The sequence below is a fragment of the Quercus robur genome, chromosome 3 (genome assembly GCF_932294415.1).
Source record: "Quercus robur chromosome 3, dhQueRobu3.1, whole genome shotgun sequence".
Lineage (NCBI taxonomy): Eukaryota > Viridiplantae > Streptophyta > Magnoliopsida > Fagales > Fagaceae > Quercus > Quercus robur.
In genome coordinates, this window is record NC_065536.1 from 13,935,517 (window position 1) to 13,952,062 (window position 16,546).

Genomic DNA, 16,546 nt, shown 5'->3' on the forward strand with positions numbered 1-16,546 from the left:
GAGGCCTGTTGATTACACAGCTCTTTACTTTGAGGTCATGGCTATGGTGGCAGATGGGTATAGTGAAGACATGCTCGCTTGAGTGGGCCAAAGGCAGACTACAAGTGATATCTCTGAGCGTCTGGATATTGTTCATGGCTGATTGGCTCGCTTGATCAGGGCTTGTTCTCATTCGAGGGATAATCTTCAGTTTCTTCGGAGTTTTTTTGTTTCACAGAATGATTAAGGAATGCAGATCCATTCCAGATACCCTGTCATGGAAAATTGTCAATATAAATACTAACATTTGCTATTCTAGGAGCTAGAGTTATAATTAATAAGCATTATCAACTGTTCTCATCCTTCATTGAATTACTTAGCAACAAAGCAAGTGGTAACTGTGGTATGCAGAAATCGTGGGAGAAAGACCAAATTGGTGGTAACTTTCATTTTACAATTTTTAGCATATCAAAGCAGCTGTCCATAAGGCTAGGAGCATTGAGAATGGGACCACACCATGTTCAAAACCAAATGCCACAGACGGCATTAGGAAGGGCTCACATGATCCTAATCTTTCATTAAATATTATTAGAATATTTCTCCTTAATCCTGAATTTTTTATTAGATTCATTGATGCTGAGTAGTTTGCTTCATACATGTCACTAGGGTAACTAACATCCCCTTCCCTGCTTGCTGCTTGGTGATTCTTATTGCAGAGTATGAGTGAGTGATGCTTGTATTTCTTCTAAAGTTCGCCGTCTAGTCTCAGGTACCAGTGTCGCAGAGAACAAAACACCCAAACCCGACATGCTTGCATATAAGAAAAATGTTTCTGAAATATCATGCATAAAACATCAATCATCACGTACTATGTACAAGAATGCTTAGGAGAGTGACAGTATACATGAGAAAGAAACAGCTGCAAAGAAACAAACAAAAATGGAGACAAGGAAGCATCACCTGCTGAGCTCCATTCTACTAGAAAGTTAAATGTGTATGAAACAAGCCAGGAACAAAACCAATTGACCAAATTGCAAATGCTTCCAGCAGAACCCTTTACATTTATGGGAAATATCTGAAAGGGAGAAAGAGAAAAATCATTTAACAGGAGCTACACTCTAATTGTTATAGGGATAAAATTTCCGTGCAAGCTACAGAGTTATTAATCAAAAAGGTTCTCACCTCTGATATTATAATCCATGGTATTGCTCCAACACCCAATGAATAACATGCCTTAAAAACCTGAATTCAGAAACCAAGTAGTTCAATTATACAGATGTGAAATAGCAGGAAAAGTGAAGGCAAAAAAAAAAAAAGGATTGGGTGGGGGGGGGGGGGGGGGTTTGTTTAAATTAATAAACCAAGTAGTTTAACGAACCTGAATGAAATCATTCCAAACTCAATTACACTAATGGAAAAAGGATTAATTGTTGTTTGCCTTGTCCTCATCATCTATATTCTATAGTGACAAGAAAGTATACAAATATGATAATTACAAATGCATTACCAATATGCCTGAAAGCACCAAAGTAGGAGTGGCTTCCGTCCACCAGTTAAGGCTCTGCTCGAGGAAGCTTTAAGTTTATAATTAGTTATTCATCAACAATAGACATCACACTTAGGGTCCGTTTGGATATGGCTTATTTTGCTGAAAACTGAAAACACTGTAGCAAAATAATTTTTAAATGTGTAAATAGTACCGTGGAACCCATTTTTATTTTTATTTTTTTTTGGAATAAAGTGGGTGTGGGTTCCGTGAATAGTGCGTAAACAGGGTATGAACAATGCATGAACAATGCACAATGTTTCTGCACAGTGTAATCCGCGTGATTAAAAAAAAAAAAAAAAAAAAAAAAGGAGAAAAACGCTAAAAACGCAGACGTGCGGGAAATAATCTGTATCCAAACTCCAACTTAGGTCCGTTTATTTTGTTGAAAACTGAAAAATGTAGTAAAATAATTTTTAAATGTGTAAATAGTGTCGTATAACCCATTTTTAATGAAAGTTTTGTTGAAAAAAGAGATTTATGGGTTCCGTGAAAAGTTTGAAAACTAACTTCTCAAAAAAAAACAAAAAACAAAACAAAAATCCAAACGCTGGGATTTTAAGCCGTATCCAAACGGGTATTTAAGAACCAACCTGTCCCCTTAATAAAATGATAGAGATGCATTTAAATTCTATGTTAAAGAACCTGCAATAAGAATGATAGTCCTGTAAGGACGCAACCTAAGCATTCCCCGGTAGCAGAAATCTGCAAAGGTTATTGCAAAGTTTAGAATCAACTCTTTCATCAACTATGTCTTAAACTTTCGACATCGTTTTGTATTCTAACCATCAATAGCGTCCGTCTTCCAAATTTTTCTATCAAGATTGATCCCATAACAATTGCTGGAATCTGCTCAGAAAATCTGCAATATCTGATTATGCACTAAAGGGGATCACAACATTTTAATTATACCAAAAAGATTTAGAACCACCTCAGGAATGGATACCACTATAAACCCAATAATACTTGGCACACCTGTTATAAACCCAAAATTCTATAATCAAATATCAATTCAATGCCGTTCACATTTGTCTATCATAGAAAGCATCATTGTAGTAGGCATTATTTACCAGCCAATTCAAAAATTTCGTCCATATAAAATGCAAATCCGTTGAGCCCTCCAAATTGTTGAAGTACCATTAGTCCAATTCCAACCTATATCAAGTTTGAGTAATACAAATTGATCACAAATCCATGTAGTAGAAATGGAGCAACTTTGAGATTACTTTTTAAAGCTTACAATGAGTTGATAAGCATATTTCTGCTGAAACAAATGAAGGATTTTATCTTCTGAGATCTGTTGGATGTTTTCAGTATAATCCTGTCATACAATAAAACCTTTCTTCAATTTCTTGCTTCAACTCTACATATATAGTTAATGATTCCTTTCTTACTTAAAATTAAGTTACTGTGTTACTTTGATATCAGCAGCCTCTTCAGAAGTATTAACATTCTTTCCCCTAAGGCGTTGTACTGCAGCTTCAAACTCTTTTTCTCGGCCAATCTTTGCCTGCAGCCATTTAGCTAAATATTTGGAGCACATTTGGTGGGAACATATTATAACTCAATATGCATTAGATAAACACTAACTAAAAATTAGAATTCACTGAGCAACATATAATAATATAAATACCAACAAACTTTTAAATTGCACTCACCAGCCATCTAGGAGACTCTGGAATGAAGAATAGACCAAAAAGTAGTAATAAACATGGAATAGCTCCTGGGGAAAAAGAAGAAGAAGATCATAACTATTATGGAAATATATTATGGAATATAGTGTAATAGAAGGTAGAAGAAGCTACCTATTAGAGCCAAGACACGCCAGTTGACGACAGAACCAATCAGATATGCAACTGTTAGACTAAAAGGTATCATTGCCTGTAGAATGGACAAGAAGGAGCCACATAAGGAAAAAGTACATTTTGAAGCTAACATTATTGTAAGGATAATTTACCATGGTGACTGATGTAAATCCTCCCCTAAGATTCTTGGGTGTAATTTCTGATAGGTAAATAGGTGCCTGTTCAGAAATAGAATTCAAATTTCATTATCTAGTATATGTACTATAAGTTAGTGCAATTTAAAATTCAAATTACAACATTTACCACATAACAAGTCAGTCCAAATCCAAATCCCAAAGATAGTCTTCCAAGGTCGAGCAACCAAGCACCCTTTCAACAAGTACTGAACATTTAGTAAATGGCTTGAAGGCAAACAATATAATATATGATTTTAACTAACAAATATAATATTCTTTTACAAGACTCTTTTTTCCATTTTGGAAGTCCTATCTAATAGAAAACATGTACTGATTATGGTTTCCTTTTTGTAGAAGTGGCGATTGCTGGTAGTGTGTCCCATTGAAACAAGAAACTCTGCTCAGAACCATAAAAGACCCAAAAGTTCCTGCATTGCTGCCGGGGCACCAGCTCTGCAGATGGATCTGGCACAGGGGAGAAGAGGAAAAGTGGGCAGGCAAAATTTGGACTTCGTTTTGAATAGCTTATATTCCTTGAAGACTACATGGTGAGAGACCATAAGTCGGCGTGACTTAAGATGGTAGAACCTAAATCCCTTTTGTGCCACTCCATACCAAAGAAAGCAACAAAACCTAGAGAGGGAGAGAGTCAAGTTTGATATGCTAATGAGGTTGGAATTTTATGAAGTATCCAGAATCAAAGAGTTTAAGGTGATGATAGTTTGGGTAGAGCCAAATCACCTCTCAAAAGGGTCAATTGTCAAGCACGAGTGAGAAGTTTGTTATGGAGTAAATAGCTGTGAGTGCAACTTCTCCATAGAAAGGTGTAGGGACGACAGAGGAATAGAAGAGAGCATGAATAGTGTCAAGGATGTGACAAAGCTTACGTTTGGCTCTCCAGTTCCTGTTCTGCTATGAGCCTGGACATAACAAGTTGTGAACAATGTCATATTGTTTAAGTACATTTTGAAGTGCTTGTTGTTGAGACTCCAAACATGGCATGAATGGGTGCACTTGGAAAACTGGGTTTTAATCATTTTGAAAAAAATTACAATAAATATATAATAATTACAAATGAGAGATACCAGTTGATCACTTGATCTATAAGGCTCTTGGTGCATGCTGTTTAATTAGAATTGCTATGAACTACGAAAAACTAAATGCATTTTATGGACCTACGTTAGCTTCCAATGTCCAATTTTTAAGAAGCCAAGGACGAAAATGAAAAGAAAATCAGCATATGGAATCAAACAAAAATGATTAAAGCAGAAGATAAACAACCTTAGCAAAATATATTGCGAGCCACCCCATTATGTAAAATATATCCAGAATCCACATAGTCTGCTTCAAAGATAAAATCAAAATTCAAGTGATTTAAGAGCTGGTCAATCCACTTGGTTAAAACATATTTAACACTAGTCCTACAGATAATAATTTGATCATTTAAAAACTCACATTTTTACGACCAATGATATCTGCCAACTTCCCACTTATTACTGCACCTATCATTCCACCAATTGTCATTATGGAACCGAAAACTGAATACTGCAAAATTGAAGGGTGAATGTGTAAGGAAATTAACAGAACTGACTGGAGAACTAATACACTCTACATTAATCAGATAATGCACCATTTTTTCATCAACAATCACACCCACCAAGTACCAAATGTTTTTCATCACATATTAGAAATATTATAATCTTAATTTATATATGTGTCTCTGATTTCCAGTGTATAGATAAAGGAAATCTAATCCCAATACAGCGATGGTCATACACAATTAAAATTCTTGAGTTCTTTCCATCAAAAAAAAAAAATTTATCGAGTCTTTACACTTTTTTTTTTCTTTTTTGGTTATATTTTTTGTGTTTTAACTTTTAAGTAATAACCTTGTTATCAAACTAGAAATGGCATGTTTATTACTGTTAACGTGTATTATGTTATGGGCTTTAGGCCCAATTAGGTTACTTGTATAGCACACTTGTACTTGTACTACACTCTACTTGTACTGCACACATATGCCTCCTATATAAAGACAGTGATGTATATTCTTTCATTGATGAAATACAATACAATCATTCAGTATTTCTAACATGGTATCAGAGCCATTGCTCTAACCTTCTTGTGTCTTGCAGTCCTGTCTTTGTTGGTGTTTTCCGCTGCCTCGACTTCTTCGGTCAGTAAACCTTTTCTTTTGTGCCCTCAGAGGTGCCAAGGTTGAATCTTCACCGTCAGAAGCTCGATCACCGCCACCAAGATCACTACCTCCGTCAGGTCTTCCACATCAGACCTCCGATTAAGACATAAGAAATATCAACGTATAGATTTTCAACCGATCTACACATAGCCGCCGGAATCATCATCATCTGACCTCTCACGCGCCGGTCAAAGATTCGGCCGCTTTTCCACGCGCCATCTGTGTTGCTCCGATCATCTCACCGCCGCAGTCATCGGATTCGTCTTGCTCCGATCTACATCACCGGCGAAGAATCAGCATCATCAGGCGTGCCACGCGCCCTCACGCGCCGACAGAAGTTTCGACGAAGATTGGACCACGCGCTCACGCGCCGCTGGGTCATCTGCTGACGTCATCGCTGACGTCATCTCTGCCACGTCAGCATCTACGTCAGCCCTAGCTGACGTCATCACTGGAGTTGACCGTTGACCGTTGACCGTTGACTTTCTGCAGAGTTGACTTTTTACAGTACAGGTGTTCCTTACCCAGTTTTTCGCGTAGATTTCATTTTTGCAGTCTATTTTTGCATATTTTGCTTCAAAATGAAGAATAAGGACAAGTCTTCTTCCTTTTGCAACAATCGTCGCCGACAATCCAACAAACGTTTTTGCAATTTTTGCAAACGTTTTGGCCATAATATTGAGACTTGCTATCAACGCAACAAATCAGCTGTTTCCATTTCTGCTGCTACTGTTGCTAACACTGAGAGTATCCAACCTATGGCTCCCGTCTCTGCAAAGTCTCAGTCTTCTGGATCCACTTTCACCATTTCCAGAGATGACCTTATAAATATCATCGCCAATGTCATTCGTATGGTTGGTAATGCATCTTATTCCTCTTCTCTCTCAGCTTTATCTGGTATGTCTCCTACCTCTTGGCTTATGGATTCTGCTTGTTGCAATCACATGACACCTCACTCGTCCTTATTTTCTGACCTTAAACCTGCACCGCACCCTCTTAATATTCGTACAGCAAATGGTTCCACAATGTCTAGTCATAGTATAGGTTCCGTTGCGACCTCCAATCTCTCGGTTCCTGGAGTCTTTAATGTTCCTGACCTTTCTTATAATTTATTTTCTGTTGGACAATTAGCTGAGTTGGGTTATCGCATTATCTTTGATTATTCTGGGTGTATTGTGCAGGATCCGAGGACGGGACGGGAGCTTGGGTCTGGTCCCAGAGTTGGGCGTATGTTTCCCGTGGACAACCTTCGTCTTCCACTTGTTGCTCCAGTTTCTGTTGCTGCAGCTGCTACAGCTTCTTCAATTCCTTCCCTTGCACTTTGGCATGCTCGACTTGGTCATGCATCTTCCTCTCGGGTACAACAATTAGCTTCTAGAGGTTTGTTAGGTTCAGTGTCTACAAAAAATTTTGATTGTGTTTCGTGCCAATTAGGAAAACAACCAGCTTTGCCTTTCAATACTAGTGAATCAATATCCACTGATATCTTTGACCTTATTCATTCTGATGTTTGGGGCCCTTCTTCTGTCTCTAGTATTGGTGGGTCTCGATATTTTGTTGTCTTTGTTGATGATTACTTTCGCTATAGCTGGATTTTTAATATGAAACATCGTTCTGAATTATTGCAAGTATATTCTAATTTTGCAAAAATGGTTGAAACTCAGTTTTCCAAACGCATCAAAATTTTTCGATCTGATAATGCTCTTGAATATACTCAATATGCTTTCCAAGCTGTTTTGCATTCCTATGGCACTGTTCATCAACTAACTTGTCCAGGTACCTCTCAGCAAAATGGTAGAGCCGAACGGAAACTTCGTCATATTCTTGACACTGTTCGTGCTCTTCTTCTCTCTGCCAAAGTCCCTGCTCCTTTTTGGGGCGAAGCTGCTCTTTATGCTGTTCATACTATTAATCGCATTCCGAGTCCGGTTATCCAAAATCAAACTCCATATGAGCACCTTTTTGGGTCATGTCCAGACTATCACCACCTTCGCTCCTTTGGTTCTGCTTGTTTCGTTCTTCTTCAGCCACATGAGCATAACAAACTTGAGCCTCGGTCAAGGCTTTGTTGTTTTCTTGGCTATGGCGAAACTCAAAAGGGGTATCGGTGTTATGACCCTGTCTCTCATCGTCTTCGTATTTCTCGCAATGTTGTCTTTTGGGAACATCGCCTCTTTGTCGAGCTCTCTCACTTTCGTGCCTCCCTATCTTCCTCCTCTGTTTTAGATCTTTTTCCAGATGAGGCACATATTCCTTCTGTAGCTGCTCCTGATCCTCCTGTAGTTGCTCCTGATTCTCTTGTAGACTTCTCTGTCCAACCACCAGATATCACTGATCCCTTTCCTAGTTCACCCTTTAATGAACAGGTGGAAGATGAACAGGTTGAAGACGAGCTACCCAACCCCAACCCTGAGCTTGGGTCCCCTGCTCCTGCTCCGCCTGAAGATCTTGCACAAGACATTCCACCTCGTCACTCAACTCGAGTAAGATCTATTCCTACACATTTACTTGACTATCATTGTTACACTACTCTTGCTACATTACATAAGCCTCACACCTATCGTGAGGCTTCCACTGACCCTTTATGGCAGATTGCAATGAAAGAGGAACTTGATGCATTATCTAAAAACCATACTTGGGATTTGGTGACATTCCCTCCCGGGAAATCTGTGGTTGGTTGTAAGTGGATCTACAAGATTAAGACTCGCTCTGATGGGTCCATTGAGCGCTACAAAGCTCGTCTTGTTGCAAAAGGTTTTACACAGGAGTATGGGATTGATTATGAAGAGACCTTTACTCCGGTTGCTGGTATCTCATCTGTCCGTGCCCTCTTAGCTGTTGCTGCTACCCGTAAATGGGATCTTTTTTCAGATGGATGTCAAAAATGCATTCCTTAATGGGGATTTACATGAAGAAGTTTATATGCAACCTCCTCCTGGTCTCTCTGTTGACTCAAACAAGGTTTGTTACCTTTGACGTGCACTTTATGGCCTTAAACAAGCTCCACGAGCTTGGTTTGCCAAATTCAGCTCTACCATCTCTCATTTGGGTTACATGGCCAGTCATTATGATTCTGCCTTATTTCTTCGTCGCACTGACAAAGGCACTATTTTACTTCTCCTGTATGTGGATGATATGATCATAACTGGTGATGACCTCAGTGGCATTCAAGAATTCAAGGATTTTCTCAGTCAGCAATTTGAGATGAAAGATCTTGGACATCTCAGCTACTTCTTGGGTCTTGAAATCACTCATTCTACTGATGGACTTTATCTTACTCAAGCTAAGTATGCTTCTGAACTCTTGTCTCGAGCTGGACTCACTGATAGCAAGACTGTTGACACTCCAGTTGAGCTTAATGCGCATCTGACTCCCTCAGGGGGGAAACCATTGTCTAATCCCTCTCTTTACAGACGATTGGTTGGCAGCCTAGTTTATCTCACAGTTACTCGTCCAGACATCTCCTATGCTGTTCATCAGGTGAGCCAGTATCTGTCTGCTCCACGATCAACTCACTATGCTGCTGTTCTGCGCATTCTTCGATACTTGAAGGGCACCCTCTTTCATGGCCTTTTCTACTCAGCTCAGTCTCCTCTTGTACTCCGTGCATTCTCTGATGCTGATTGGGCAGGAGATCCTACTGATCGCAAGTCTACTACAGGTTACTGTTTTCTCCTTAGTTCTTCTTTGATTTCTTGGTGAAGCAAGAAACAAACTTTTGTGGCCCGCTCCAGTACTGAAGCAGAATATCGTGCTCTTGCTGATACCACATCTGAGCTCCTTTGGCTACGATGGCTCCTTAAGGATTTGGGTGTGTCCACCTCCTCTGCTACTCCCCTTTATTGTGACAACCAGAGTGCCATTCATATTGCTCATAATGATGTCTTTCATGAACGGACTAAACACATCGAGATTGATTGTCATTTTATCCGTTATCATCTTGTCTATGGTGCTCTTAAGCTTTTCTCCGTCTCCTCCAAAGATCAACTTGCAGATATCTTCACCAAGTCACTTCCTAAGGGACGCACTCGTAATTTGGTTGACAACCTCAAGTTGGTCTCACATCCACCTTGAGTTTGAGGGGGGCTGTTAACGTGTATTATGTTATGGGCTTTAGGCCCAATTAGGTTACTTGTATAACACACTTGTACTTGTACTACACTCTACTTGTACTGCACACATATGCCTCCTATATAAAGACAGTGATGTATATTCTTTCATTGATGAAATACAATACAATCATTCAGTATTTCTAACAATTACTATTAAGCAAAAGATTTATATGAAGCAAAGGATTTATATGATCAAAGTTTATTTACGCAAATTAAGTTTTTATCAAGATTTATTTAAGGGATAATGTAATTTTTTCAACTAACTTTCCTCAATTCCTCTCTTGCATTTCTGCAGTTGCATGTGTGAGTGTGTTTATAATTTATGTCAATAAACTGAATAAACTAATTACGAACCTCAGCCGTAGAAAGGCCCAAATCAGCTATAATTCCTGATTCAGCAGGTGCTGAGTACCCCACCTGCAATGTAATCACAAGGCAGAATTTCACTAATGCATATATGCTGAAACTATAATTCTGTTTGAACTCATTTTTCATTACCGGGAGTTGCTTGGTGATGGGACACTTTTCCGCTCTAAATTACATCTCATTTTATACTTTTAACTCCTAAACTACAAAATGCATAATCAACTCCCTCAACTAAGACCTATGTAACACTTCACCTCTTTCTATCATTTTTTTCAATTAAGTCTAATGGAAAGTAATATTAAAAGACTAATTTACCCTCTACCGATTATTTTGCAAGTGGGGATAAATTAGTTTTTTAATACTAAATTTCGTTAGACTTAACTCCAAGACAGTAAAGGTTAAGTGTTATATAGAGTTACAATTTTAGAAAGTTAATCATGCATTTCAATAGTTTAGGGAAGTCAATTGTAAAATAAGGTATAGTTTAAAATGAAAACATTCTCAAAAACTAATGCATACATCCCATGCACAGTCCCACAACTTGTCGCGGATCCCATATAAGACCATAAGAGAGATGTCATCTTAACATATACCAACATATGGATTCTCCACAGGAACACAGGCTATATACCAAATCAATTGTACTTACCACAAATCCACCAGTAAAGGCACTACAAGCAGTGACAAAGGCACTAAGAAGAAGAACAACGGTGACACCACTTGCACTTGCACTTGCACTTGCACCAGTATCATTGGAACCAACGCCATTGCTAATAATTCTGATATTACCAGGCTGTTGTGCAACAAGCAGAGACTTTGTTAGTTCCTCGTCTTCCATGTGTTGTTATTTTATCAGAGACAGAGAGGAACAGAGAGATTAGAGAGAAACTAATTAATACTTTGTGTTTGATAAAAATGGTTGAAGTTAGTTGACTGACGGGTTTACCTGTCATTCATTCAATAATTTTCCACTATATATCATATCATGTGCATCTTTTGCTAATTGATGGTGGGGTCTCGTTTTTTGATTTGTTAAAAATGTCCTCGTTGTGGAAATTAAGACGTGAAGTACAATTTATATGACAGGACATGGGATGCTTTTCAGGTATTTTGTAAGAAATTATCTTATGGTATTTGTATGCGTGTGTTATAATATTTGGATAATCAACTTTAGTCATATGACATTTCATTAAGAAGAGAGAAATTGAAAATTGTTAGAACTAATATAATTAAAATTTTTTGCTTGAGTGAATTGACAAATATGTAATTATTTCTGGTAACTTAGGCACATTATATTTTTTTAATATTAATTTTTTTTTAGATAATATAGACAGAAGACACAGGAACATGGTTTTGAAACTTGAACTGTTTAATGAACCATAAAAGAGAGAGATTCAAGTTTTAAAGTTCAGACTGAAATTGAACCGTGATGACGCCATAAATAATTTAATAATTAAATAAAATAAAAAATGTAACAAATTTATAAAAATAAACAATATTGATCTAAAAATATAGAATATTTGTTCAAAAAAAAAAAATAGAATAGCAAATCTCTTTCAAATATATTTTCACAACTTTAACATTTTAATACTTTTAGCCCCAAAAAATGTAACAAACCGAATGAAAAAAAAAAAAAAAAACACCGAAAACCTACTGCCACGAGCCATCAGATGCCTTATCTCATTTTTTATTAATAAAGAAAAAAACACTTCACCCCAAGTCAGGGAACTTACTGTCACTTTTTATAATCACTTCAAATTCAAATTTTAAATTTTAAACAAAACAAGAAACAACCAAAAAAATCGACAGCCACTTATGTACATCATCTTCTTTAATTAAAAAAATTACAATTTCCAAAACAACCCACTCATATGTCATATCACTCTCTCTTCAATAAAACATCTGACCCAATCTACCCCCACTTACGACTCTATCCTCTTCCCTTTTTGTCTTCTTTTTTCTTTCACTCCCCAAGATTCTCTCTATCCCCATAATCTCTCTTTACAAACACAAATTTATCCTCCCTCCGATAGAAACAAAACGGCAAGAGCCAGTGATAATAGAGCAAGATCCAGCGACGGTGAAGCATTTTGGCTAAACAAGATATCAAGCTCTAGCTTCTGGTGAATAAAAACGAGATAGACCACCACAGATTTTTTTTCAAAGTATTTGTTATCCAATCGGTAAAACTGTGTTCGGTCTTGCAAATCGGGAGGTTTGACCGCAGTCCAATCGGTTCGGTTCAAATTAAAATTTTCCAGTTTTATACTTCTAAAGAACTGGACTGATGACTGGTTTTCGGTTATCGCAGTCTGATCGGCCAATCTGGTCCAGTTTTCAAAACCATGCACAGAAAATGAAGAAGGAGTGGGAAGACAAGTCTCTAGGAGGGAGCTTCACACATATATACACTTAGATTAGACTAGAGTAAAATTACTATCTTGTATTAAAAAAAAAAAAAAAAAAAAAAAAAAAACTAAAGCGTAGCATTTAATGTTGTTTTGTTTCTATTAAGCCACATCAGCGCCATATCATTAAGCATTTAATTATTTTTTTCCTTATTAATCTGCCAATTTACAATTACACTTTCTCCAACTTTTACTTTTTTATCTCCCCACTACTCTATACATTAACCTTACAATTTTTCCATCCCTTCATCTTCATTTTATTTTGACTTTTTTTCTCCTTAATTTTTTTTACTATAAATTTTTTCCTCTTCCATTCAATCCATATTTTGCTCACACAAAAAGGTGAATACTCTCTCTCTCTCTCTCTCTCTCTCTCTCTCTCTCTATATATATATATATATATATATTCTTTCTTTTTGTGGATGTTTAATTCTTTAAATTGATGAATTTTTAAATTTAACTCTGTCAGGGACATTTTTCCGACAAGGGCCAAAAATGTGATATTAGCCCAAATCTCCCCTTGGGTTCTTTAGAAGTGTTTATTGTGGAGAATCAAGCCCAAAATTCCAAATGTATAATGAACAAAAGGCTAATGTGCTTTGATAAGAGAGAATCAAAATGCTAATAACAAAAGTGTAGAAAAAGCATAAAAACATAACAGGTTTGAACCTTCGACCCACAATTACCGAGAAGAGGAAATTGAGGGAGGTCGTGAGAAAGAGAGGGAAGGTTCCCCTGTACCTATATTTCCACGCCCAAGCTTCGGAATTGTGAGATTATTGACTGGCTGAATGGGCTTTTACTCTGAAGTTTCAGGTCTATGGGAAAAACGTGGTTCAACAGGTCTAAAACGTGGTTCAACAAGTCTGAAATTTCGACCCACAGTCACCGAGAAGAGGAAATTGAGGGATGTCATGAAGAAGAGAGGGAAGGTTTCCCTATACCCATATTTCCACCTCCAAGCTTCAGAATTGTGAGATTGTTAACTGGCTGAATATGCTTTTGCTCTGATATTTCAGGTATTTGGGTAGAACGTGGTTGGTTTTGTTTTAAACTAAAGATAGAGTTTTATATAGAATTTGGGGTGTTGCTAATGACTGGTTTTTGAGTAGTGGAAGAGGCTTTTATCTTCTACGATACTAATTTGATGTTTTGGGTTGGGTTGCTTTTGTTTAAGGAAGAGTTTGGTATGCTTTTTACATAATTTTGGAAATAAAGGGGGCTTGCTCTAATTGGTTGCCTTTGGTCAAACATTTCAGACCATTAGGAGGCTCACCTAAGTAAGGGTTAGCAGATGGAGTTGGCTAATGAGAGCCAACTATGTTTTAAAGGTAAAAGTGAGTTATGGCAAAAACTTTAGGCCACAGTCACCCAGAGCATAAAAGCTCTTTTAAGGTGGAAATTTCGGGTACAAGAACTCCTCCATGAGCCTGAGGTGCTACCAATGTCCCTTACCCACTTGGTAGCACACTTGGTCTGGACTCATGCAAAAGGTCCAAAAGAAACTGACCCATACCCTCCAAACCACACTTCCTCAATTTCCCCCATAAGTCACATGGGCTTGGGCCATGCTTAAAAGAATAAAATAAAATATAATACATGAATTGAGCCCACAAGGAAGTCTGGCTTGGTTGAATAGAGCTTGTAGAAAATGTGTCATGAAAATGGGTATCAACAAACTCTACTTTAGGTTGATATGATTTGATTATATTTTAATTTATTTTATCTTTTAACTTTTATTTTCTTTGTTTGTTACATGTTATCCTATGAAATTATAAAATGATTTAATATTATTTTATTACATAGCATGACTTGAATAATTTGGTGTTTACAACTATACATTTTCTTTTGAATATTCTTCGACTCATCTTCTTTTATATAATTTTGTTATTTATCTCACATTCTCTTCCAAAAAGGCGATTGTTCTCTCTCTTTCTCTCTCTCACTAATTCTTTCTTGCAACTCTATTTTAGATTGATAAATTTTTTTTGTGTCTCTACTTTTGGATGATACACTTTGTAGGTGTGTTTTTTGAGTTATTTATCACATGTACTCTCTATCCCTCTTATAGTTTTGGTTTGAGTTAATTTTTAAATATTTTAAAAGTGACATGATTATGTATTTGAATGTCTCCATAAATTATTTGAGTAATACCATTTGTAAATTTGTGATGAGGTTTGGTTATCATGATAATCTTCTTAAGAAAATGAGATATTCAAATAATTAATTTTGGAACTTAAAAATTTTAGTTGTAGAAAAAAAACCATAACACACTATACAAAAGTTTGAATAATATAGATCACTTGAAAAAAGAATAGTGTTTCTATCTTTTATCTCAAAAAAAAAATTAATGGAATAATATCTGTTGGGAAATTTAGACCCCGGTTGATAGAATTAACAAGTTTTAAATCCAAATTGTTAATTAGATTTATTATGAATAAAACTTATTAAAACAAACAAACATCAATATCATGTCAAAATCATGCAGTGGAAAAGTAAATAAGACAAGATATGATAACCCAGAAAAACCAATGAAACAAACTAGATTCACAGTAAAAAAACCCTGGGAGAAAACCTTCCCGAAAAGCAATCCACTATAATAAAGAGAAATTTCAGATCTAGTACAAAACTTTTGTCCCTAGACTTTATAATCCATGTAGATGAACATATAGCAGAAACCTGCTACCACTTCAAAACCTCTGAACTCTTCAATATATGAATGCTACCCTTTTTGCATGGCTCCCAGTACGTGACTAACACACCAACTTGAAGAAGATTGTTGGCTGCAAAGTTCTTCACTTCATCAACAATGAAGATCAAGAAGCACTTGGTTACAAAACCCTAAGGCGCAAAGATGTAATAGCTTCTTTTAGAGTAAATAAGGTCTCGATCACCTTTTGCATGTGTTCTCCTTGTATTCTCTTATGTGACGGCCTCTAAAATAAGCCTTATATATGTCTAGGGTTGTGAGAAAAGAAACCCTACACAAATACATAAGCATGGGCCGAAAATCAAATTTGAAAAACTGATTTTTGTAATTCTCAATAGATACCTCGATAGATAGTATCTGTCGAGTCTCATTAAACCTCGATAGATAGCTATCTGTTGAGCAGTTGTCGAGATATCTGTCCAGCTTTTCTTCACTTGTTTCTTGGTCCAATCTTCATGGTTTTAATACTAGACTTGAACAACATGTTTCTTGAAGTATTAAACACATCCTAAATCTACCCAAATACAAGTAAAGTGCATTTTGTCAAAAGATTAGCCAATTACATAAAATGTTGACATATATTCCTAACATGAATCATATATGTCCTAACAATATCAATCAAATGAACTAAGTTTTTCAAAAAAAAAAAAAAAAAACTCAAAATAATATAATGATATATTTGTAGAGATGGAGAGATGAATAATAATTTTAAAAATAATATCTCCGGTATGTTTTAGAAAATAAATCATGCATTCTACCATGTTACAAAATAGTTGTATATTCCCATGCATCGCGTGGGCTTGCAACTAGTTTACTTTAATTTCCAAATCATTTACTTTTATAGAATTTTATATTCCAAATCATTTGTTTCTTATATCAATCTTAGAAAAATAACCATAAAAAACCCCATACAAAGAAACAAAAAATAATTATTACATCATTTGTTTTTTCCCTAATAATAATAATTATTATTATTTCTTTCTTACATTTATTTCATTGAATGTATATTACACTAAGTCCACAAAAACCCCATACAAAGAAACAAAAAAGGTACCACAAGGCTCCTTTGGTTTGATGGTCACTCTACAAGTACAAGTTCTTGTAAGTTTGAGGGCAAGGGCCAAGGTTCAAGTCTGTGAGAGGAAATTTCACAAACATAAAAACTTAGATTATTCCATAGTAAGATTTCTATCTCAAATTTAAAAAAAAAAATTAAAAAAAAAAAGGTAAAGTTGCACCATGTAAAA

At 36.3% G+C, this 16,546-nt stretch overlaps 2 protein-coding genes across 2 annotated transcripts in view; both read right to left on the reverse strand.

Moving 5' to 3' along the window:
* The window catches only part of LOC126719290 (uncharacterized), a 37,568-nt gene extending 26,462 nt beyond the window's left edge, over positions 1–11,106 (reverse strand). The window contains exon 1 of the mRNA XM_050421861.1: positions 10,831–11,106. Coding sequence (XP_050277818.1) covers positions 10,831–11,019 — 189 coding nt within the window. The 5' untranslated portion in view covers positions 11,020–11,106. The remainder of the gene's footprint in view (positions 1–10,830) is intronic.
* On the reverse strand, positions 324–3,405 carry LOC126717182 (sugar transporter ERD6-like 5). Its single transcript, XM_050418598.1, has 12 exons — positions 3,331–3,405; positions 3,184–3,248; positions 2,943–3,049; positions 2,766–2,846; positions 2,596–2,680; positions 2,457–2,500; positions 2,312–2,374; positions 2,171–2,230; positions 1,487–1,540; positions 1,162–1,221; positions 940–1,054; positions 324–811 (listed from the first exon to the last, which is right to left on the reverse strand). The coding sequence occupies exons 2-12, from the start codon at positions 3,188–3,190 to the stop codon at positions 687–689; spliced, it is 801 nt and encodes a 266-aa protein (XP_050274555.1). The 5' UTR covers positions 3,191–3,248; positions 3,331–3,405; the 3' UTR covers positions 324–686.
* Positions 11,107–16,546: the final 5,440 nt, after the last annotated feature.

Bases quoted from the DNA above. Each gene is read 5' to 3' on its own strand.
- LOC126717182 (XM_050418598.1), bottom strand. The intron at 2,847-2,942 runs GTAACACAGTAA...ATTGTATGACAG, and splicing joins AAGAGGCTGCTGATATCAAA to GATTATACTGAAAACATCCA. The intron at 2,681-2,765 runs GTAAGCTTTAAA...AACTTGATATAG, and splicing joins AATATGCTTATCAACTCATT to GTTGGAATTGGACTAATGGT.